This window comes from Neolamprologus brichardi, chromosome 6 (assembly GCF_056152115.1).
Source record: "Neolamprologus brichardi isolate AB-2024 chromosome 6, ASM5615211v1, whole genome shotgun sequence".
Classification (NCBI taxonomy): Eukaryota; Metazoa; Chordata; class Actinopteri; order Cichliformes; family Cichlidae; genus Neolamprologus; species Neolamprologus brichardi.
The window spans coordinates 28,723,351-28,748,346 of record NC_142109.1 but is presented as its reverse complement, the minus strand read 5'-3'; the positions used below and the strand labels follow the sequence as shown (position 1 = coordinate 28,748,346).

At 40.5% G+C, this 24,996-nt stretch overlaps 2 protein-coding genes and 1 long non-coding RNA gene across 5 annotated transcripts; 1 reads left to right on the top strand and 2 right to left on the bottom strand.

Annotated features, from left to right (window-relative positions):
* Nucleotides 1–20: 20 nt before the first annotated feature.
* Nucleotides 21–15,674, bottom strand: pdcd11 (programmed cell death 11). Of its 2 annotated transcripts, none has more exons than XM_087842030.1 (36): nucleotides 15,613–15,674; nucleotides 15,195–15,317; nucleotides 14,386–14,532; nucleotides 14,047–14,211; nucleotides 13,577–13,738; nucleotides 13,377–13,497; nucleotides 13,023–13,198; nucleotides 12,794–12,901; nucleotides 12,467–12,679; nucleotides 12,233–12,357; nucleotides 12,087–12,147; nucleotides 11,283–11,429; nucleotides 10,910–11,161; nucleotides 10,679–10,804; nucleotides 10,402–10,596; nucleotides 10,077–10,247; nucleotides 9,764–9,977; nucleotides 9,437–9,586; nucleotides 8,995–9,107; nucleotides 8,407–8,906; nucleotides 8,231–8,293; nucleotides 7,853–7,949; nucleotides 7,595–7,684; nucleotides 7,407–7,509; nucleotides 6,596–6,773; nucleotides 5,357–5,413; nucleotides 5,142–5,264; nucleotides 4,897–5,019; nucleotides 4,506–4,671; nucleotides 4,114–4,230; nucleotides 3,865–4,011; nucleotides 3,439–3,689; nucleotides 1,879–2,047; nucleotides 1,617–1,770; nucleotides 1,161–1,326; nucleotides 21–390 (listed from the first exon to the last, which is right to left on the bottom strand). In XM_087842030.1, the coding sequence occupies exons 2-36, from the start codon at nucleotides 15,294–15,296 to the stop codon at nucleotides 219–221; spliced, it is 5,424 nt and encodes a 1,807-aa protein (XP_087698156.1). In that variant the 5' UTR covers nucleotides 15,297–15,317; nucleotides 15,613–15,674; the 3' UTR covers nucleotides 21–218. The 2 variants fall into 2 exon arrangements, with proteins under 2 accessions (XP_087698156.1, XP_087698157.1); XM_087842031.1 differs by having other exon boundaries at nucleotides 3,865–4,008.
* A 144-nt stretch (nucleotides 15,675–15,818) lies between these two features.
* On the top strand, nucleotides 15,819–18,308 carry atp5md (ATP synthase membrane subunit k). Its single transcript, XR_015719138.1, has 4 exons — nucleotides 15,819–15,924; nucleotides 17,114–17,218; nucleotides 17,362–17,455; nucleotides 18,181–18,308. It is a non-coding gene; the product is annotated as an ATP synthase membrane subunit k (long non-coding RNA).
* On the bottom strand, nucleotides 18,300–23,770 carry taf5 (TAF5 RNA polymerase II, TATA box binding protein (TBP)-associated factor). 2 transcript variants are annotated; one of them, XM_006790655.3, is made up of 11 exons: nucleotides 23,344–23,770; nucleotides 21,692–21,920; nucleotides 21,282–21,597; nucleotides 20,894–21,057; nucleotides 20,606–20,741; nucleotides 20,102–20,222; nucleotides 19,875–20,004; nucleotides 19,571–19,735; nucleotides 19,259–19,436; nucleotides 18,922–19,099; nucleotides 18,300–18,798 (listed from the first exon to the last, which is right to left on the bottom strand). In XM_006790655.3, exons 1-11 carry the CDS (start codon nucleotides 23,762–23,764, stop codon nucleotides 18,584–18,586), a joined length of 2,253 nt encoding a protein of 750 aa, XP_006790718.1. In that variant the 5' UTR covers nucleotides 23,765–23,770; the 3' UTR covers nucleotides 18,300–18,583. The 2 variants fall into 2 exon arrangements, with proteins under 2 accessions (XP_006790718.1, XP_006790717.1); XM_006790654.3 differs by having other exon boundaries at nucleotides 21,692–21,917.
* Nucleotides 23,771–24,996: the final 1,226 nt, after the last annotated feature.

The window sequence follows — 24,996 nt, the reverse complement described above, 5'->3', positions numbered from 1 at the left end:
TTTATTGAAAGGTCGACGAGTCAACTGACAAAGGTTTTATTGAAGCTTTTATAAATCTGTTCAAACAGTCAGCAATCATCGTGACATGATTTACTCATTATCATACAAAGCTGTTGTTTTATAGACCCACAGTATTGTAGCATACAAGTTCAACACTCAAGAGTCCACAACTATTACAAAAAACTTAATTACAAGCTAAAATATTGGTCATTTGGACTTTACTTGGTACCCTCTGTGCCTTTAGCCTCCACAAACTCAATGGCCTTTTCTTTTACTGCTTGGACGCTCTGAGGGGTGCCATGTGTCTTCTCATATTCCAGGTAACGCTTGAAGAAGAACTTGATCTTCTTCACAGAAACACTCAGGTGGATCACTCGATCAAAGAGCGCTCTGAAAGAGGCAGAAGTTGTAATACAATATTACACACTTCACACACTTATCCATCTCACATGTCAGTTCTTATGAGCGTGTAACTGTTTAGGAACACAGACGCTATAGCATATGGAATAGGGCTGCTCGATTATGGCAAAAATGATAATCACGATTATTTTCACTGAAATTGAGATCTTGATTATTTGACGATATTTATTTAACAATAACAATGTATTGAATAATGACTTAATATAAAATAATAATAATATAAAATAGTGTGCAAATACTGATAACAGTGCAAATGTTTGCAATATAAGAAATAAATGAAAAATGTAAACGTCTATGCTTAGTGAACTTTGCAGTGTTGCTGTGTGGTGCAGCTACGACACCGTAGCAAAGTTTGCACACTATGTCTACTTGATCCACGTCTGACTCCGCGAACCCATAATGTTTCCACACCACTGAAGTTTTTTGGTTTTTTTTACCTCTCTTTTCAACCAACAGCAGTCACTCTCCTCTCCAAATAACTTCTGCTTAGCTTTCCGAGCTGCCCTCAGGTCCTCTTAATTGTTGTGACGCGTGTTCAAAATGCAGAGAGGTGCGCTCGATTTGCCGCACGGAGCAGCGCGAGAGTAAAGGACGAGGGAGGTGCTAATAATCGGCTCAGTCATTTTTAATGATCGTTGAAAGCCCAGATTGTAATAGAGATTAAAATTCGATTGATTGAGCAGCCCTAATATGGAATAACGTATGGTAACCGTGACGATGAAAAGACAGTTTCTGTTCACCTGATTTCCTTCTGCGATCCATGTTTGACCACGAGGTCGATGAAAACAGACCACAGGTCGGTACGTTTTGGGTATGTGGTCAGGACTTTGTCAAACATGTTGCGACCTCTCTCTACATCACCGTAACGAAACTCCAGCTGAGCGAACTTGGCGATCACATCCACACCTGAGAGAAGAGGATGAGATCACATAAAAGGTTACGTCCTGTGGAAAAACACAGCTTTGACAGGTGAAAAGAATTGTTAAAAATACTGCATTAGTCTCAGTGCTAGTGGTGGTGTTGGGTGGTGGGATGCAACTGTATAAACAGCCACCCTAATATTTAAGAATAATTTCAAAAACCATGAGCGTTAAGTTATTGGTGGACAACATACATCAAATGTACATAGGAAGTATTGTACATACAGACGCTATGATCATTTTAGTATGACAAGATCTTTAAACAGGCCCTCTTACTTTCTTTTGGAGGGAGACTCTTCAACGCCCTCTGCAGGAGATTACTGGCAGCATCACTCTGACCCTGCTGAAGCAGGAAGGTCCCATAGCTAAACCATACTTCCTTATTCTGACGGAAGCGCTTCACCATCGTCTTATACAGGCCCTCTGCCTCCTGGGTACAAAAAACCCACAATGAGTCAACAACACACAGATCATGCATATATCAGATGCTTATTTAAATATGCGTACCTAAATATTTTGGTATTTTCGGAGGAAGTACCTTGATTTTGTTGGACTTGGCGTAGATCTCAGACAGCTTCTGGTATACAGGCATGGGCTCACAGAACTGCACTGCCCGCTCAAACACCTTCTTGAGACTCTCCTCTGTGCCATACATGTTCTCCAGGTTCAGCAGGGCCACCCACACATTCAGCTTCTCCTGCTCCTCCCTGAACCACAACAGGCACAATTTTACACATCTAACCATCTTTAGTTAAATTGTGCACACACTTTCTTGCAACTGGATGCAGAGATCGCTTTATCAGTTAAACAAATTCAACTACTCATTGCTATAGTTGACTGGTTGACTAAACTACGATTATTTAGTCAACCATTTTTAGAACAGACTTGCAGCATTTGGGCATGTAAATATAGTTCACAAGCTGCTGCAGTTAAAAGTGAACATCAAAGTGCAGAAAAAAGTGATCTGAATGCAGAAAGGCGTTCATGTGAGAAAGTCTGGTTTGACTATTTTAGAAAGCACTGGAGCTTTTACAAACAACTGCCTACAATTAAGGTGGTAGCTTGTTGCAGCTAACCATGTCTCAGCTAACCGCAGCTGACCTATTATTAAATGCCTAACACTAAGCAGTGAGTCAAGAGAGGACTTACGACCAGAGAGAGGAAAGCCCCTGTGCAAGAGAGCCATTGTTCTGACAGCATGTCTTTGTGGCCACTTCATCCTTGTGCATATGAGTGTGCTTGATAACTTCTGTTCAACTTGTTTTTTTTGTGACTAGTTCCTCTCAGGGCAGGGATAGCTCAGTAGGTAGAGTGGTGGCCCCATGATTCCCCTGAACAGCTACCCTGAGGTACCTCTGAGCAAGGTACCGCCTACACACTGCTCCCCGGGCGCCCAATGGCTGCCCACTGCTTCACTGAGTGAATGGGTTAAATGCAGAGAGGAATTTCCCCACGGGGATCAATAAAGTTTCACTTTCCTTCTTTCTTTCTCTGTTTAGGTGGTGGCAGCAGGGGTTAAAGTCAAAAAGATAGCTAAAGCTTTAACAAAACCTTCACTTGTTCCTGATTCTGCCTCCCTACTTCCACACATCTCCTCGACTTCCTTGGGAACCTTGCTAGGAGTAAAGTTCTTGAAGCTCTTTTTTGAACTGAGGAAGTCCTGCCATATTTCAGGCCTGCTTATTGAACAAAATGACTGGGTGTGCATCAGATGTTGGTGAGATGGTCTCTGCCTATACACATGCCCCTTGAGGAAAAACCTTAAACTGTTCTAAAGCGTGCCAAACCACATGTTTACTGTTATATACTAAGATTTCAAAACTCATCAGAGGAGGTCGTCAAATATCTCCTTTATAAGAGGAAGCATTAGCATGAACTGACTGTACTCAAACTGCTTCTAAATCCAACATAAAGCCTTTGGGATGAGGTGGAATAAAAGAACTGCACCACAATAAAAGAACTTCTTATAAATAAGCAGCACCTGTGTAACACTATGACGTCAGTACCGCAATGTTTCCAGCACCTTGCTGAATCTCTATCATACAGACTACTAATAAAGTTGCTAAGTGCGTGTATTCATCTACAAGTCTACAATTACCTGAAGGAGATCGTTTTCAGGGCTCTTTCAGCGACAGTGCGGGCCTGCTCGATCTGTGTAGCCTGCAGATGGTGAGCCATGAACTGGAGCCACAGCAGCGAGCTGTTGGGTGATGCTAGGAGCAGACGCTCGAAGGCAGCTGCATCCTGGGGCCGCAGGTTTGGATCCATCAGCTCGGCCTCTCTCTGTATCAAAGCTTTCTCTGCTTCCTTTTTCTCCTGCTCTTGCTCATGACGAGACTTCTTCTGGGGCTGGGAGGCGGCAAGAGCACATTTAAGGTAAAACACAGGAAAGAAAAGGAGATGGGATAGAGCCGGGAAAGGTTGAGAATGGATAAATTATGAATGAGGTCTTTTAAGGGCTAAAGTGATGTGCTGAAAGTTCTGTTTCTCCACTCTAAGAATGTACATCTTTTTCTTTTTTCACCTTAGTGCTTCCCTCTTGGTCTTCTCCATCACTCGAGTCCTCCTCCTGCGCTGCAGAGGCAGGCTTCAGGGAGCTAAGACCCACATCCCAGGAGAAACCTGCTGTCACCTGCAGTCTAGATGGACACGATGCACTGGATGTAACCTGCTGAGGAAGAGAACGTATTCATAAGATTCTGGTTAAGTGTATTCAAATCACCCAATCTATGAAGATTTACAAGACTGTAAAGGTTTATGAGCAGTTGCTTACTTTTGCAGGTTTTCCTTCATCTTCCTTATCCTCCTCTTCTCTGAAGTACACCTCTACTCCACTATCATTATCATCAGTTCTTGCCTTCTTTGATTCCTTCTTCTTTTTCTTTGAGATCTGCCAATGAAGAACCATTAAGACCCAAATAAATCACAATTCAATACATATATAAAGTCACCAAGCCAAAGATCAGTGCAGGATTTATTATTGTCAGACCCAAAGATGATAAATGGAGGATGAAAAAACAATGGCCTTGTTTTTGGCAAAAATGCAAAGATGATTCAAAAACATCAAAATATAAAATGAAAGAGTTAACAATGTAATAGAAAACACAAACAAATGAAATAAATTTACATGTGAAAGTAAAAAAGAAACTGAATGTGTCTTTTCACCTCTTCGCTCTCAGATGCTGGCCGTTTCTTGCTCTTCTTATCTTGTTTCTTCTTCTCCTCTCCGACGACACGCAGCGGCAGACCGAGCGATTCTGGAAGGACGTCTGGCTTCCCGGTGTCCTCGGGGAGAAGCGAGAGGTTGATAAACTCCTCCTCCTCGTCAATACTGAAGACAAGAATAGCAAAAACTAAAATGGTAGGATGGCAGTTTGGAGTCTGAAAATAGTCCCTACCTAAAGCCGTCCCAGATAACTTCTGAAACTTGGTATGATAATGAACTTTTTCCCTTTTATTTTTAAATGCTACATTAATGGCAGTTGAGATAGAATTCTAAGCTGGATCGGTGTAGAAAATTCTGAAGAGTGATTTCTGAACTCTGAGCTGACTTTACCTGAGAATTTTGGTGGTGAGCAGGGCGTTGGGAGGCAGGTGCTCAGAGACGATTTTGTGATTTTTAACAAAGTATTTGGTGGTTTGCTGGAGCTCAGCTCTTCCAATGATGCTTCTTGACAACCTGAAAGACAATTACATAGAACAGTAAGAAGATATAACAAGTAAGAGCAGAAATGTTAGAATAAATGTTGAAATGTTTCTAAAAACAATCATTAGCATGCTGTGGATGGATCTCTTAGTTACCTGATGAACACTCCCTGCTCTCCAACAGACTTCACATAGCCTCTGATGATCTGGCCTGCCTTCAGTTTGTTTACGGACAACACTTCTGGGTCTTTTGCTGGCTTGGCCTTCTCTGGGTTCAGCCTGGAGGAACACATTATAACACGATACATTTTTATTGCTTTATTAACAAAAATCATCACAAATCAAACTTTTACAACGATGCCTTCTCATACCTCGATGGTCGCAGAGACAACTGCCACTTGTCATTTTCATTATCTAGAAGGTAACACCTGAAAAAACATTTTAAAAATATAAATATAATAAAAATATTAACAAATAATCAATATTTACTTCACAGTCACTAAACATGTTTAATCAGAAAGTCTTGAGATTAAAGTTGTGACGATATTTTAATATTTTCATGTCAGTGACACATAACTGAATTCTGCAGACTGAATTTTGACTCCCCTTCAAATAACAAATGTACTTGTATCGACTAAACCAGCGGTCCCCAACCTTTTTTGCGCCACGGACCGGTTTATGCCCGACAATATTTTCATGGACCGGCCTTTAAGGTGTCGCGGATAAATACAACAAAATAAAACTAGTACTGGTACCGAAAAAAATACAATTTATTTATAACACACGTGAAAAGACCCAGGAAAACCGAGTTAACGATAAAAACGATAACAAAATAACGCTGAAAACCGATAAAAACCCTGAAAACTATACATTTCACACCTGAGCCTCAACTCTCGCGGCCCGGTACCAAACAACTCACGGACCGGTACCGGTCCGAGGCCCGGGGGTTGGGGACCGCTGGACTAAACCACTGAAAAAAGGTCTTTTCTATTTAAGCTGGCACAGCAATATTACAGCTAATAAAAAAGAGAAATCCACAAGGTAAAGTGTGGGGTGATATATTGAATTAAAAAAAAAAGCTGAAGGGAAAACAGAACTTCCAGGTGCTGCTCCAAAAGAAAAGTACTCTCATTACTTTGTTGCACAGTTGCCTGCATGAGCTCTGATAGAAGAAAAACATTTTTTAGATCTAACTTTAGTTTTTCAGATTTTTGCTCCACAGATGTGGGCCAACGAGTGTCACATTACTGTAACAGCTGGACAGAGGGAACTGAACACTGCAGCAGACATCGCAGCTATAATGTTGAAAAATCAGTTTTTATAAGAGAAGAAAACAGGTTACAGTTAAATCTACTGCTGCTGCAACACTTGCATTGTTTTATCATGCAAGCTGATGGGAGCTGTAGTGTTTCAGTAGCCACTAAATAAATATAGTTTAACGTTGTTACACTCAAAAAGTTTTAACTCTTAATTTGCTTACTGGTAATTTAGAAAAACAATGAAATAAATGGAAAATTAAAGTTTGCACTGGATAACAGAAGCTAGTGCAGGGCTAGCTTAAAACTATTCTTTTCTGCACAAGGTCTATAACAGAGATCATCCACACTGACCTGAGAAACTGATCCTTGTTGTAAACAGCCAGTGGGTTTGGCCTGTAGGCATCAGCAAGGTCTGTGACAGCAACAGTCCCCATGCCCCCAAAGGGAAGTTTGACCAGCAGGCCAGTTTGTGGTTGAATATTTGTTACTATCCCCAAAGTAATGCTGCCTTTCTCCAGTTTATGGACACCTGGAGAAAAAAAAAAAAGGAATCCAGAAATTAAATTAACCCGATTTTATGTGATACAGATTTCAAAACTAGAAGATCCAACAACAATAACATAACACAAAAACTGCTTGACGTGCTCTTATTAGACATGTATAAATTTTCATGTGATATGTACAGATTATATTATTGTATCAGAGATAACAGTGATGCAATGTGTTTACGTTCCCTAGTGCACAACGACGATAGTCAGACTCAGATGTTGATTTAGTAGCTAAAAATGGAGCTAAATCAACAATGAAGTTAAGTTAGTTCAGTTACTGCTAACTAAAATGTTAAGCTGTTATGTTACACTTTCACTAAAACTTCTAGCTAGGCTACTTTTGTGCTTACATTGAACTTATGCTGTGTCACTACTACTGCGCTATAATGTTGCTGCTGCTGCCACCTTGTGGCAATAGATTCAAACTGTAACTTCAGTAGTCTGATAGCAGCTTAATGGAACAGGAGGATACAAAATGTCCTTATTTTTGTTTGCAGATATTTTTTTAATAAAATAACATTTTTTCTTTATCATTATAAATGTCATTATTGCACATTTCCTAGAAACGTCTTAATCTATATGCTGAGGCTATATCGTCCTCATGTAGCTCTTACCTGTGAGTGACAGCACAAAGCGATGAGGAGTGAAGCTCGCTTCGACCACTCTGGCACGGACTGCTTGGCCCAGCTTGTACAGTTTCTCGGGGTGGCTGATATCCTCGAATAAGCACAAAGTGTAAGATGATTGACCTTTTACAAATAACATTTGCTCTCCCTATACATTTGCAAAGACACAAACTTACTTTAGGATCAGTGGTCATTGCCAGCAGTTCAACCGTTCCAGAAACGCTGGGATCAGTCGTGACTTCCAAAGACTTTCTGTCTGAGTTAAACTGGCGAGAGAAACATGAAGACATTGAAGAAAAAGGAAAGCGGACATAAATTCCAAGCTTGCTTTTTCCTTTGAAATTATTTTTGGAATTTTTTCAATGTGCAATCACTTCAAGTTTGGGAGAAAACTTGTAAAATAATATAAAGCCATCTCGATCTTCAAAGCTTACCTTTGATACAAAGCATGTAATTTCCTCCCCAGCTGTATAGCTGCTCAGTTTTTCTTTTGCTGTAACTGGTTTGAAATCGACACTCTCATTCAGTTTGCTACAGAGAGGGAAAAAAAGACCAAAAAGATGAAAAACAGAAAAAGCACAAAATATGCAAGAGTTTGGGGAGGGTGAAATTCCCAATGAAAACTACACACAAATTATAGTGCAACAAATTTTACTCATTTTAAACACGTGCAATATTTTAGTAACAGAAAAGACTGGAGATGTTAATGTGTGAATGATGGTTGCTTGGATATTTTAGGATTAAATAATGATCAGGCTCAGGTGACGCAATATAAGAACCGGGATGCAAGTTTATTTGTGTTGTACATTTACCTGGGTATCAGCGTAAGCTCCGAAATGGTGTATGTGAACTTTGGATGGGAGAATGGCAAGAACCTGAAACAGAAACAGTTGCGATTACATCTACATTACTACATAACACAAAGAAAGTGAATACATATCATATGTCTACTCCAGCAGGTAAAATGAGGCACAACAGCCATCATTACCTGTGACTGGAAGCCTCTCGTCCTCCGATAACCCTGGCGGTGACCACGCTGCCCACTTTCACTGATGACGTGGGGAAAGATCCCAGGCGCACGTCTGCAGGCTCCACCACTTCAGACACATGCACGCTACCTGAGCTTCCATCCTCTAAGGTAACCTGGATGCAGGTAGGTTTTACTGTCCGCACCGTGCCCTGCAGGATCTCACCAAAGCAGTGGCCCTTGCGGCCAGTCTGGTTTTCTGAAGCTGTGCGCTTTCGCTCTGGCATACTGCGCTCCCACGACACCAAAGGGAGCCCTTGCAGCTCTTGACAGCTGGGTTCAATAACTTCAGCTGACAAAGTCATGCCCGCCTTCAGCTTCTCTGACTCAGACAGGAATATCTCATTCAGGTGGCTGTAAGTCTGGATCACAGTCAGCTGTGCCGTGTCACCCAATGAGATGACGGCAAAGTCTTTGTCTATGTGCTGCACCATTGCTGTGTATTTCAACCCTTCAGCCAGCTATAAAAAATTAAAAACATTACAATCAAATGGTGGATTTATATCTTTATATATCTAATTTAAAATATATATATATATAAACACTCACAGATTTCTTCTTCCCCATCACCTTGGAAAGGATAGAGACATGGACACAAGCAGAAAGCATGTCAACATGAAGGACAACTGCACCGACTTTCTGTCCTTCGGTCAGTTTAACACCTGCAAAAAAATACAGTTTTTGGTTACATATGAGCTCATCTTTCACACAAAATAACTTCTCTGTAACCTCCTGATGTTATTTATTGGTAAACTTCATACTTCCCTTCACCTGTTATTAGATATAATATAATATTGTTTTGAATATTGTGAAAACAACATACACACTAAATAGCTCACCCGTCTATTTGACCTTGTGCTTTTGGTCCACAAGTTCCAATCAATTTAATATTTTCTTCAAAATTAAAGCTTCACTGACCAAAGCAAAGCAAATAATAATAATAATAATAATAATATGATAAATATTTAGTTTTTTCCTGTTCAGTACATACCCATCGTGTGGTGCTTATTGGCCAGAATGGTAGCACCAATCAAGCCATCAGACTTAAATGTGGCACCGGTGTCATTCACAGTATCCACAGTCAGCTTCAGTTTCTGTCCAACAGACAGAGCAGCCAGCTGCTGCTGAAGTTCACTGTTATCTAGAAAAAAAAAATAGATACAAAGTGAACGAGAAAAACAGGAACTTAAGTCTCATTAAATGTCTGGAATTCTGCAACTCAAATCTTATTTGGCCTTTCGTGGGTCTATAGCTCCCAGCGTTTATTGACACACTTAGCAAAAGGCAACTATTTATATCCAATTGACTTCACACATACCTTTCATAACCAACATTTCAGTGACTGCTCTTCTCTCCTGAAGACCATTAATGAGTCTCGTTTGGGCATCCCCCTGTGGTGATATGACCTCTGAAATCTTCAGTGTGACCAGGAATCGCCGCTTCTCCTCATCGAGGTTTGTCACTTTAGCAATGACCGTCTGGCCGACCTGGAAGGTGTTTGTCGTATCTCTGATGAACTTGTCAGTCATGGCCTGGAAAAGCAGAAACATTTGAAAATTTAACCAGGAAAATATATAACTGTTATACAAGTATGAGCCTTTCAGTTTACAAATTAAAAGTTCTTTACTTACTGATTTGGGTGCAAGTCCAAAAAGGCCATATGGAAACTCCACAAAGACACCATAGGGCATGATATTTTTGATCCAGCCAACCAGCTGAAGTCCAACAGTGATCTCAGAGAAATCTTTGGCAACCACTCCTTCCTCCAGTGACCATCTCACTGTTGGTTTCTTGGTGAGAGTCTTTAAATGAGAAGCAGCTAAGGAAAAACACATTTTTCAAAATAGAAGATGTATGAATTTCCCAAGAGGACATAGTGAATCAATCAAAGCTGAGTAAAGGTCATCAGGTGGTCAGATCTGCAAAATATCTGCAGGCTACTGAAAAAAAGGATACAATATTCTGCTTGTTCTTGCTTGAACAGATGAGTTTTGAGATGATATCTCCTTCCTGCAGGCTCTCCCACAGCAGAGGGCAGTTGGACATGTGATCAGACAGGTGGCTCATAGGCAGTACAGCATGGATCTCATCCGGGAGGATGGCCACTTCCAAACCGTTGAGTGACTTTTTCAGCACCTTTGCATCCAACCTCTACAATAAATAAGACAAATTAATAAAAATAAGACAAAAGATTATATTTTCAATTGAACAAGCCACAGAGACGACGTCTTACCTTCCCCACTTCACAGTCAAACTCAGGTTTTTCAGTCTCCTCGTTTTCTTTTTCGACCACTGCCTTAAATGAAAGCACCATCTTTCCCTTTTCAGGATCACACTGAAGAACTTTAGCCTTTACCACCTGGATTATCAATCAAGACCAGCAAACTTGTGAGATACATCACAGAAACAACACAAATCAAAACCATACAGGAATCTCAGTGTACATAACATTCGATCCGTTTACCTGCCCAACGTAGAAGATGTCCTCGGGACAAACGATGGGCTCAGAGCTCAGCTCGCTGAGCGGCACCAGACCCTTGACCCCGTTGTAAAAACGGACAATGCAGCCAAAGTCTTTTACGCTCACGATATAGCCGTGGGACACACGACCAGGACGAGTGTCATTATAGCTCAGGAACAACGGCAAGGAGCTTTCAACCAGAGTCTTTTTTCTGGTCAGGTACAGCTTCTTATTCTCTGCCTCTACTGACAGCACCTGAAGACAAAGTGTGCAGACACAAATATTCAGTGGAACAATAAAAAGCAAATCAGCGCTCACAGCTGAAACTTCACATCAGAAGTTTGATAGTTGTTTGTTAGGGCAGAAGTGCACTTACCCGACATTTGACCTTCATGCCCTCCATGTACTTTTTCTCCGGATTCTGCAGGACAATGTCGGACAGATGGGTCCGAGGCACCAAACCTTTAATGTGGTCAGACAGATGCACCACCATCCCATGACTCAGCAGGACTGACACTGTCCCCTTGGAGAAAGAGAAACATTGAGAGAAAAGAATGTAACACAGACAACAGGGAACAATAAAGAGAGGTGAGCATTTAACTGTGCACAGTTTAAACCTTCCGTTTCAGGCTCATTTACAGCAATTCTAACTAATGTGCGTCATCTCTCCATTCAGCATCACTATTGTAAATTATTAAACTGGAGTTCCTAAGTCAACGACATTTTTAACATGTCTGCCAAGGAGAGTTTCCATTTCTGGTTTGACGCAATAAAAAATTCAACTGACTAGACGGATTTTTTTAAAAGGGATATTTTGAGAAATACACTTAGTTGCTTTCTTGCAAAGACAAGTTTCAAAGTAACCTCACGGCAACACCGCAGGTGTGGTCAAGAAATAGAAACAAGTGATATTTGTACCATTTGCTTCTGTACAGAAACAAACTTATTGTGTAAGACTTAATACGTTACTTAATGAGTTCATTTGAGTGAGTGTTAATTTAAGTTTTCTCCAAAAACAAACTAAAATTTGTCCCAATAAATAACAGACCACGAGTTTCCTTTTTGCCTAATAAAGTCGATGTTATCTTCTTAATGCACTGAAAGACTTCATTGACTCAAACTTTCATAATCAAAAGTTACATGTAAGCCAAGTTTCCAACAAAAGATTCTCTGTTCCTACCTCCACAACCTGACCGGCCTGAAGATCATGGTATCTGTAAAAAGGCTTCCCAATCACACTCCTAAAATCAAAAGAAAAGAGGCATGCAAAGATTAGAACAGTGAAGTCTACATTTACTGTGGATACTCAAATGAAGTGTAACATACCTGCGTAAAGTAGCAAAATGAATTTGCTCCATGGGGCTGAAGTCCAGGATCCTGCAGATGTGCTCAGGCTGGGCAAACACTCTGTTTTCATTAGCTTGCTCATTAGACTCCTTCAGGTGGTTCCGCTGTCAACGCAGACAATAAAATTATCTCAATCTCATCTTATGATGAACAAATATATAAATACAAGACTTATAAAAGTTAAAGTTTGTCCAAAGCATCACGCTGACTTACATGTACAAAGGCCAACGTTTTGTCCGGAAGTTCCAACACTCCTCCAGACAGGTGGTGCATAGCGGTCATCTTGCACTCCTTCACCACCTCTCCAATCCGTTCCCTACCTGCAGGAACGGGCTCAATCCCAGTCTCAAGATGAATAAGGTGGCTGCGCAGGCTCATTCCCACCAGACGAGTCTGTGGCTCGATGTACAGCACGCGCGCATTCACCTGAATGGATGGATGCAAAAGGAGGTTTGTACTCTCAAATGATCACATGGCATCAACATTTCTAAACACCCATTTATCATAGGCGCTGCGTTAAACATGCCAGGTCTACTTTACCTGAAGTCCCTTAGTGTAGCTGGAAGCCTGTTCTGGCTCCATGTGGAGAAAATCCACCTGGCCATTAAACGAGGACAGGAAGTCCAGGATCAGGCCGTGTTTGGTCACCTGCAATACCAACATACTGGCTTTTACATGCAGTTCAGAGGTTATATTTCACTGGTGATTGCTTCATGTTGTTTTAATAGCAGAACATATATAGCGGATAACATAAAAACACTGTCTTTACCTCCTTGATGGTAGCTTTGACCAGAAGGCCAGGAAGAAGTGTTGTGAGGTTCCAGCCCTGCTTGGGTTCAGCACAAGTCTGAGCAGTCGTAGTCGGGTTAGCAGAAAGCTGGACCATGCGACCATCATTCTTCACCTCTTCTACTTGGGAAGTCAAATACTGACCCACTTTCAGCTCTGTACATGTGGAGAAACCACAAATGCTTGAGAGATCCTTTTTTTAAAAAAACAACTGATTACATTTGTTTCATAAAAACTGAAAACATCTGCAATGTCCTGATGAAACACAACCAAATCATGCATGAAAAACAAAACAACTGTTTCCCAAAATGAGCAACAAGTTATTTTTCCATACCTTGAGCATTGTTGTGTTTGAATTTCAGGGATTCCTTAGACAGAAAGGCCTTAGTTCCACTGACACCAATGTCAATGATGTAGCCATAATCCTCCACGCTCTCCACACACGCACTCAAGACCTACACAAAAGATACAACCATTTCTGTAAATGCAGGTTTGATGGATGTTTTTAAACAGTTACTCTCACTAACGGCTCACCATGCCAGTTTTCAGTGCACTCGGGGTCAGACTTTTGTTGACCAGTTTTGGATTGATTGACAGCTGGATGCTAAGCGAGCCTCTCTTCGTTACATCCAACTTGGCAACCACACACCTGAGCACCATGCCGGGGTAGAAAAGGTGTGGCAAAGAGCAGATTTCCTACAAAGTATAAAGTAATTAATATGGCACTTTTCACAGACCTAAAAGTCACAAAACGCTGCACAACAATTAAAACACAGTTAATACAGAGTTACTATGTATGAGGGTCAGCTAACACATTTTGAGTATGTGAGCGAAGACGGTGTTATAGAATATACAAATATAGAAATGTTGTCTTGATTTTTTAAAAGATTTTATGAATATTGTGGACTGAATTACACTGTTGCACACTCACAAGCAGAAATATCCTCAACACCAAGACAATTCAAATCTCCTACAACATTCTGTTCATTACTGTATAGGCCAACCTCTGTGTCAGCTGAGTCCAGCTGCTCACTCAGCAGCTTGGTGTATGAATCGCAGATGTTCTTGATGCTGAGAAAGCCTTGCAGGCCACTAGGCAGGCTGACGGTCACCTCAAAGTCTGTCACCTCTTTCACACAGCCTAGCATCAGCATGCCCTCCTTCACATCCTGGGAAAAGACACACACAAGCTGTTACTGAGACGAGCATCCTGCAAGAGCTTAAAAAAATTGCTTAAGAGTGTTATTTTTTTTAGATGCAGAAAACACCGAGGAAATGAAAGGTAAAAAAACCCCATTCAAATACTGTATATGTACTGTATAGGTTATTGGGAGATTGATTACCTTAACATGCAGAATTTCCACACATTTGACTGGAGCGTTAAGTGTCAGGCCAACTTTCTTTTCCTCTGCCTTTTGCTTCTTGAGCTTTTTGCTGTCATCTTTGGCTCCTGCCTTTCTTTTCTTGGTTTCAGCTTGTTCATTAGACGACTGCAAGAGAAAAGCAAATTATTGCCAAATGTGAAATATGTTTTAATAATACACTCTAGTGTTGTAGTATACAATAGCCTATTTAAGACCAGGTGACATTAAGGGGTTTTGTTTTTTTACAATATTGGCCTAACCTCATAGCTAAGGAGCTCGGGTGTGGCAAAGAGCAGATCTCTTTACCAGGTCTGTCCTGTGCTAGATGCATCATGGGCAGTAACAATTAATTCTGCCTCACTGATGTCTGTTTCATTTATAATTTGATTTGCAGTGGAAGCCACAGAGTTTCTGAGCCAAAACAGAGCCAACTTTGAGTTGAGAAGTACTTCTGTGCTGAAGTGATTCCAGATGCAGAGTAGCAGAAGGGCTGGGTTAGTGATATGGATGGCTTCACTGTACATCTGGCAATGCCTCTCCACAAGATGTAGGCAGCAACACATTCGGGTCAACAAAAGATCAATTCCAATTTAATTTTCATTTGTACATGCTATTGTCACATTACAAAAAAGGAACTCCGAGTTGAAACTGATTAACTAAAAAGGATTTCTTGTGGAAAAACATACCTGTGGTTACTCATTTTGATCACTTTTGTCTGCACTCTGAACCCAGATTAACTTTTTACACTCAGCAGGACAGACAAAAACACACAGAAGTTAAAAATCTACCTGAAACAGATTGTCCGCTTCTGTTCGATGAACCACTGTTTTACTCCCAGTGGACTTCTTTCCTGTCCCTCCTCGAGGGAAGTCCTCCTCCGCCGATGCCATCTATGAAGTTCTTTAAGACGTCTAAGAAAAATAATGTCGCCATTATAAAAGACATCTAATTGTTATTAGTTCACATGTGCACAAGTTTCAAATCACTGAGACTGCGAGAGCCAGATTATTTTATTTAGTGATAAAAGTCCATCTGTGTTCGCCGATCTAATCACTCCAAATGCACGACATTACGAGCTAAATAATACCAGGTATAAAACGAACAAACACTAGCAAAAACCTCCACCGGACTGAAGATTTAAATATATGATGTATTGCTGTAAACGTACACTTAAATATACGATCAGAATCATGAAAGGTTTCTTACATTAAATCTCCGGTTTGTGGCTATCCAAACTCACATGCTGTTCAGCAACACGCCATGACCTTAGCCCGGAAGAAAAACTCCGGTGGGCGTTTCAAATTTTCTCCAATGACCGCGAAGAACGAATAATTGGCACCGACATTAGCCATTCAGTGAACGCTCTCGGCCTTAAATTTGAGTGACAGAATTTTTAACAAATAATGGCGCAGTCCTAGATCGCTGACCATGGGCGGGACTTCCTAGCGTGTTTAGCATTGCGGCCTCTGCTGAAGGGCACCTGTCTCATTCTGGTTGTACGGCGGTCGAGTGTTTAAGGTAAGCCTCAAGACCTCGAGAAAGAAGTTGGACCACTTACTTTGCTTTGAGCAGTTATAAGTAGAGTCAAGTTGTCTTTACAATGCATCTGTGATGTTGTACTGCTTAAGCCATGGATCTGAAATTAATAAACTACCTAGCAAGCTAACCTAGCAAGCTAACGTTAACTGACTACAGAGTGTGCATTACTCGCTAAAATGTCTCGTATTAATGCGTTTGAATTGCAGCGTTGTTTAACCAGAAGCAGAACCTGGCATTCTAGGTGTTCATGCGAAGACATGTCCTTCACGTCGGTCATATTTTAATGACGTACCATGTTGGGCTAGCAACTATAAAGGCTGTAACGTCTCTTATGTAACTATGCTGGTACTAATTTTAAGTAGCTAATTTACCGATATGTTTTTTGTTGTGCATCAGAGTAGTAGTTGTAAACGTGCTTGAGCTCCCCCTTCTCAAATAACACCCATAAAGTCTACCCAGTACTAGGAATTTTAGCTATAGTCTCTGTTATGACCTTGATTATTTCTGAATTCACCTCTCTCTACATTTACAGAAAATGATAATATAGCGTATCGTGTCATGCCTTCTCTGATCAATAGCTCCCAACCAAATCACTACCATAAAATATTAAATAGAGACATGATTTACTTACAAAGTGTAGTAATCATTTGGGAGAACTTGTTCTTTCAGCAAGAGTGAAAAGGGAGTTTTAGACGATGGTAGTGAGATGGTTGCGTTAACAGAAAGACAGGTGGGCAACCTGGAAGTGGGAGTGTTAAAGATGTTAAAATTTCCATTGGGCATAACCAGGATGGACAGAATTTAAAAAATTATTATATATCTGAGGGACAGCTCAGGTCGAACGCTTTGAATACAAAGTTCAAGAGGGGAGGATAGGATGGTTTGAGTGTAGAGAAGAGGGTGGTTAAATTGGGAATAAGATGCTGGAGCTGCCAGACAGGAGGAAAAGAGGAAGATCACAGAGAAGATAAACAGATGTAGTGAAGGAGGCTATGCAGAGGTTTGGTGTGACAGTCGAGGATGTTAGGGATAGGGTGAGACGGAGGCAGGTGATGCACAGTGGCAACCCCTAAAGGGAGCAACTGGAAGACGTTATTTTTCTGTACAGTCAATATATCTGCTTATCATATAGTATACTAATTATTTATTTGCCATTTTTCTTGTGTAGGACCATCTGATATCCATCATGGCAGGACATGACGCTGGAACACAGCACCAGTTCACTGGAATTGCCAAGTACTTCAATTCATACACAATCACAGGAAGGAGGAATGTGAGTTGTGTATATAAACTGCTTAATTGTATAGTTGTTCAAAAGCAAGAAGTTCTACGTCCCTGCTGCTGTCATACTTTGTCATACTGCATTGCTCACAGCATTTATATACTCCCCCCCCCTTCTTTTTTTTTTTTTTTTAGTGTGTTTTGGCCACATATGCTAGCCTTGCAGCCATCGCCCTTTTCTTCAAATTGAAGCCTAAGAAAAAGCCTGCTGTCACAGAAAAGTGATTATGTAAGTATGTTAGTCTTTCTGCTTTTCAGTGTTTACAGTTTGTAGGCAAGCAACCAGCCACCAGCTTTTAAGTACTATGGTCAAGTCAAATTTTAGCAGAGCGTTACTGTTGTGTCTATCCATTTGTCATTAGGTGATTTATTTCTTTTAAATATATCTGATTTTCAAACTGCGATAGTAACTCTTCACTACTCCCTGCTAAACCAAAACATTGATGAAATTCTGATTGTTAGCTTTAATTATGTTTTATTACACAAAATGTTATTCTGCTCTTAGTGGTAGAATTTATAACCGATATTTATTTGGGAATATGGAGCTGTAGTGAAGGAGGATATGCAGGGGGTTGGTGTGAAAGAGGATGCTAGGGTGGGGAGAGATGGAGGCTGATAATCCACTGTGGTGACTCCTGAAGGGAGCAGCAGAAAGAAGAGTTATGATCCATATTTATCACCCATGCGTATTCTGCTTGTCTATTACTACACTTGCATGTTTGCACTAAATGTGTATTTTGTCTGTGGTATGCAAACAATGTTGTTGCTGTGCATAAAAACAATAAATTGCTAACGAATAAAAACTCATCTCTTGCTCGTTTTGAAAACTATTGGGGAAGCAATTGTGGCTTGCATGGCAAAGCAGGTCGTTTACTCTGCCACGTGTGAAAGTGTTCTTTGGCACCATGTTGTAGTTATTCAGTTGAATTGATTGACCCTCTTTTGTCCTTACAGGCTTCCATTTGTCCATCATTTCCAACAGCTTGGAATGAAAAGAACAGCTGGACATGCTTGTAATGAAATTTGAGTGTTTGGTTTTCCATTGTTAACAATAAAAACATCTATGCCCAAAACATAGAAAACACTTTTCTTTATTTACAGTGTGCACCAGTATAAAAGACTATAGTACAGAAATGTCAGCCATGTATTCAGTAAGGCTGTACTCAACACAACGACTTAAACATACAGTCCTCTGTTTGGCTCTCATAGTTGGCTAACCTAATTTGTTATGCTAGCCAAATGTAAACTGATAAATAGTTATTTTCACTGTGCCATAACCTTCCTCAGTTACTTGTGGCAGTCAAAGTTTTGCATAATTTCTAGCTTCCATTGATTATGTTCTCAGAGGGAAACAGTCTCAAGGATTGAAGGCTCCAGCAGCCAGAAGCAGGTTCCTCCGGGTGAAGTGAAGGTGTATAACAGGTGTTGATTTAGTCGTGTAGGTGCCTAGCAGAAGCTCCTGGGAGTTATCTTGTAAATGGATGTGTCCCGTAGCTGCCGTGAAGTCATCTGTTTCCAAGTCATCGAATGCTTTCATTGCATCCCACAGGCGAACCGTGTTGTCCATAGAACCTGGAAAACATTACACTTTGTAACTCCGGCTACAGTGCATTTTTGAGCCGTGATCATGTCATATAATTTTTGTTTGAGGTTAATCGCTTGATGGAAAAGTATAAAGAAACTTGGAACACTCACCGGAAGCAAGGATTTCACCATCCCTGCTGAACCTGAGGGAATAGATGGTATCTGTGTGGCCCTTGAGCTCTCCCACCATCAATCCATGGCCAATGTCCCACAGGAGGACTCTGCCATCAGTGGCCCCTGATGCCAAAAACTTCCCATTGGGGGAAAAGGCCAGTGAATGGATGGGACCCTGGAAGATGACATTAAAATATTAGACTCACAGATGTTTAAACAGCATTTACTATTTCTAGCTGTGCTGCACTATACATCATTACATGAACAATTATGCACATTTCAATATAATGTGACTAAAATGACTTTTTCTAAATGATGTCTGTTGAACTCTAACCTTATGACCAGTGAAGATGCGCACACAGTTTCCACTTAGGACGTCCCACACGCGGATGGTACGGTCAGATGATCCTGTGGCCACATAATTGGAGTTTGGGTGAAAACGAGTGCAAGTGATGTCAGCCAGGTGACCAGAAAATATCCGCAGAGGCTGGTAGTGATCTGTCGCCCACAGTCTGTTTTAGAAAAAAAAAAAAGAGCAGAAGGTGGACCAATGAAAAGCACCCGTAGAAGGAGCCAATGTGGATCAACAACATGATGTTCCAATATGCTATCACACAATGACAAAACAAGGTCTGAAGTTTCTTACCGGGCTACCCTGTCATGTCCTCCAGACACAAAATAGTAGCCATAGGGGGAAAACTGCGTGTCCCACACTGGGTAGTTGTGCCCTTTGTAGGCCACCAAACAGGTAAATGTTAGGAGACTCCATAACCTCACTGTACCATCTTCTGAACTGGACAACAAGTAGTTTCTGAAAAGAGAGAAACATTTTCATGATATATATACAGCTTGATCTATTGTATAAATAAATAGTGTAATTTACATTTATTTAAAGGATTTAACAAAAAACATGTAATCTCCATCATCGTCAGGTGGACGAGTGGCTCTACCTGTCTGGGCTGAAGCTGATGCCATACACTGGTCCACTGTGTCCATACATTATCTTTGATTCGCTGGCCGTCTTCTCATCCATGATCCTTTCGAGCACATCGTCTGACTCTTTGTCAATCAAGTTCAAGTCTTAAGAGAAAATAGGAAAAAATTCAGAGGAAATGTTTTAGTAAAATAAGCATTTAATATCTGCAAGTAAAGATGTTGTCAGTATAAAATAGTGTACCTGCTGCAGACTTGACTTTGCGGAGCTTTTTCGGTGTGACACTCCACACTCGTACTGTGGAGTCAGCAAAACCTCCTGCGATCAGGCTGGAGTCATCAGTGAAGTCCACTGCAGTCAGACCCTTAAGAAAATAAATACAATTAATTTATGTCATAGTTTTCACTGCTTCAATGCACAATCATTAGAGGTATGACAATTCTGAAACTACGACCGATATCATATCAAAACACCCACAATCAGAACGCAATCCTACATATTTCCCTACAATGGAAACATGGAAATATGTCAGAGGAATGAGGATTTTTTGTTTTTTAAATTCATCACTCATGAACAAGTGTCCAAGTGTGGAATATAATTATTTTTTCCCTATTTTTATTTGTCCCCTCTATAGGAAAACATAAGTCAACTGAAACTATGGCCAAAAAAAATAGGTATTGACTAACCATCGTTTTGGAGAACTGCTGCTCCTCTGGCAAACAAATTAAATGCATCATAAAACTTTACCTGGTATGCATTGAGAAAAGTGTAGAAGCAGACAGAGGGGAGGTTATCTAATCCTAGACGAATCCTTTTCGTGGCCTCCTTCATGTACATGATCTTGTCCAGCTTGTCTGAGTCTTTGAGTTCTGGCAGGGGTATCCTAAATAAGACACATTTTATCAGACTTCTTTCTGTGTTGATTCAAAAAGCATGACTTTGACATTCAAAATATACCTGACCAAGAAGATTAGATTAGCCTCTACAGTAGTGTGCAACAAACACACAGTACAGTACTGTGTAAACAATCCCTACCTATTCTGTGAAGGAGCATTTGGATCCTGCTTTTTGCTCTTGGAGCCCATGCTGTCCTTTTTTGGCTTCTTCTTCTTGGGTTTACCCTCCTCATTCTCTGCCTCCTCATCCTCATCATCAAGGGGCAGCTCAATTTCTGGTTCCTTCAGCAATCCATAGTAAACCTTCACATGGTGAGTGACAAAGGAACAAGGACATGTCATTTCAAAGGTTTTGGTATATAAGTGTAAAGAAACATGGAAAGAAGACAGAAGTAATTGCTCAAACTGGTGGCAGATACATGTGAGGCTATCTTAATTTTAAAAAGCTACTGGATGCCCTCAGTATAGGGTCAAGGGTTCAAAATTCAAGTTGTCAAACGTCAAAATGTGTGGTGTATAAATCCAACCTTAGTTTTATTGGCTTCACGCTTGGCCTCTCCTGCCAAGCTGCCAGACATCGCATCTATCTGGCTCTTGCTGCGTGGCATGCCATCAAAGATATCAATGTAGAGGTGCTCTTGGATAATATTCCAGATCTGGTTGTTCTGACGCTCCTGCAGATGTCTCTTCAGCAGCTGATAGGAGTCGCGGGAGATACGCAGGACAAACTTGCTGGTGCGGAAGTCCAACAAAGTCTCGTTGCCTCTCATGTGCTCCTTCTTGGTCAAGCCAGATAAAACGCGCAAATCGTCTTCATAGTAGCACTCCTGGTCCCCACTGAACCTGAGAGGGAGGTGAACATAAATAAATGAAGTTATTAAGGTGCACGGAAAATGGAGTGTGGTTGATATTTGGAATAATGTACAATTAGACTCACTTTTCAAAGAAGGCCTTAGCCTCACTTTCATGGTTGTTGTACACCAGCTCCAGATACATGTGGACAAAAAGTGGGTAGAAGACCTGGGACAGTTCAGCTCTGTGACAGTCCAATACTGTTTCTATGAACTTTTTGAGGTCACTGTAGTAGACCTCATAAAGAGTTGGATCTCCCTGCTGGCTGTAAGCTGACAGTACCACACGGACATCTGGCTGGTCCTCTGCAACTGCTGATGAAAAAGTCCCAATGAGATGGGTTGTATTAGCAGTGTGTTGGTTGTACCCACGTGGGAAAAATCCTTTTTAAGATTACCTAAACTGTCAATGTAACTACAAAGTAAATACAACTTTGCCTTTTTTAAAACTTATTTTTTACCAACAATGCACCACCAATGCTCTGAGGTCAATGATCCCGCTTTATACTGGTGATTGCTTTTTAACTGACTGATAATATTAAAAACATTAAAAAAAAAAAATCCATCCTCCTTTTGTCCTGTGTCATCTGACTAGTCGCCCAAATAGAATGTCTTGCATGACTTTTGCATTCCATATCCTAAAGCTTTGCACATTTTATTCCACAACCCCTTTATTTTTTGGCAAGACCAAAATACATGTGCACAATTCTACATCAATTTGTCCACACAGTCTCCAGCATGCAGCATTCCTCCACGTTTTTGAAGCTTAAGAAAACAACAACAAAACAGATCATGTTAAATTCTCTCTATATCCTGGAGTTAGTGGCCATGCACTGTGTTTTAAAAATTAAAGTTCCTTCTTTTCTTTTATCCTATTTGTCTTTAATATACAGAAAGGAGGTCTTTCTGCATGACCTTAAATCTCTGTACAAAGCAGAGATTTCTCTGCATTTTTCTTCTGAAATACCTCAATAATCTCATTTTATTTGATCAGTTTTAACCTCCTTCTCATAATAATACCTTACTTATCTTAGGTATCAAAATTGTTCATGTTCACCTAATTCTAATTTTTCCTTCAGTCTTTCAAAACCCAACATATTTTTCCCTCTTAAACATTGTGCATATTGCTGCGATGCCTTTATTTGCCCAGTGCTTGAACTTTCTATCATGCATGCCAGGTATAAATCTCGAGTTTGATGCGAACTACCATAAATATTCCGTTTCCAAACTTTTCGATTTTGCAGTGTATCCATCCCATCACCAATATATCAAAAGTCTGATTTGTGCTGTTAATTACAATTTGATGCTTGGTAAAGTTAAACCTTCTTTTTCTTTAAAGAACTGCAGAGTTTGTATCTGACCGCATATAAACTCAAGTTTATGATCAGTTAATAACAATATATTTAGCTGTTTTACTTTCTATTTGCAATTAGACTTTCACATCATACACGACATATTATTACTGGTATCATCACATTAAAAACACATTATCACTGCAATCGCTTCACTGAATGAACACGAAGTAACCCTGCCGTAAAACGTAAAGCTATATAAACTTCGAATATGTTAGTACTCGAAGTTAACTCACCCTGTAGTAAAGAAGTGCTTAACTCTTAGCGCTCTGAGCATTATCCCTAACTGATACCACTACATTAGGCTGTTGTGTCAAACTCGTGGTTGATCAGGAGATGTTTGTTAAGTGTTTCATACATAACAGCGGCAGCCGACTGTACTGTACCTTTCGTTGGCGCCTGGGCTCCGGCGGAGGATGATCCGGTAACTCGGCTGAGAAGAGAGCTCACATCCCCGCCTTCTAAGTCCACAATACCGGCAGCACCTCCCGATCCTGCCCCGGCCGATTCAGTTGCCTTCGGGTCCAGTGAATTTTCCGGTAATCCCGCCTCACGACGCAAAATCTCGACGGACTCGGTGAGTTTGTTCTTTTTGAGGAATTGCAGGACTGCCAGCAATGTCTGCTGGTCCTCCGGGGTAACCGCGGCTGTTTGTTTGTTGCTTCCAGTCGAAGAGCCGGAACTGGGAGACGCAGAGAGCACTCTGCCATCGTTAGCATTGTTATTTCCAAAGCCATCGGTTGATGGTTCTGTTTTAATGTCTGTTTTTATGTCAGCGTCGCTCATACTACCTTGTACGGCCGCCATTTTCAGAATGAATTGCGCATGTGCGACGTAAATCAACGGAAAACACTAACCGTACAAGACCAAGACATATGATTGGTTCTTACCCGTGAGCGTGGTGTTACAGAAGTCCCGCCCTTCGAGTGAGTGTAGTGTAGCGGTTTACGCATTAGGGAGCGGAAGGTCGCCGGTTCGATTTCAGCTCGAGATGAAAAACTGTTTTGAGGTTTGCGTTTGGAAGGGCAGCTGATGTTAAAAGTCTGCCGAATCAAACATATGGAATTACCTGCTGTGGCAACGCCCACTTCATAACTTGATGCTATAATGCTATAATAATATAAATATCAATATAAATATCTAATTGTACCGCAGCATAAAGACTGCATTCACAAGTGCATAGGTTTCACCAGAGAATTGTTATGTGTATAGAGTGACAAAATAATCAGTACTTTGTTTTGCCAAAGACGTATCTATACCTATCTATCTTAATAATAATAATAATAATTATATATATATAAATATATATATATAAAACTAATGATCTATATATTGTTTTATAAGAACAGCAGTCTAAATTTCAAAGACACTAAATTGATTGTAATTTATATCAAAGACAAGCATTTGATCCCCACATGAAAACCTAGAAAAAATAAAGTTATGCATGATTTAATCTTACAATCCAATTTATATCATTTTTTACCAGTTGGTGGCACTTTGTTCCCACACAACAGCTGGCCAGCGTCCCAGCCACCTCCTTGGACAATGTGTTGCTGCTACCAATACAATCTGGTATTCTTTTAATCTATAAAACATTGGTGAATGAAAACAAAGTGAAAATTACTTTGCAAATTTCTACGCCGTCTCCTCAGTTATACTGTTAATATAGATGTTTGTTGATACATCAATCTTCTGCAGCTTTACATTATCTTATGGTCCATCTGCCTCTTTCAATGACATACAATATTTTATGAGTCTTCAGAAAAATGTATGACACAGTAAGATGAGGTATAAGTAGCATTTTCATAATAAGTGACAACTTGTACCACTGAGGAAACACAAGAAGGACAGTAACTGTGTACGAGTATGAGTGGTGTTTACTTTGCATTCTGCTGAGTCCGAATTTTTGTCTGAACAAGACAGCACACCTTGCTTGAGCGAACAGTCTGTCAATACATTCATGTACAGCTGACTGTGCATCTTTTGAGGCAGTTAATTTGTTTTTATTTCAAGGAGCCTGTCAGTAAAAAATTAGAACT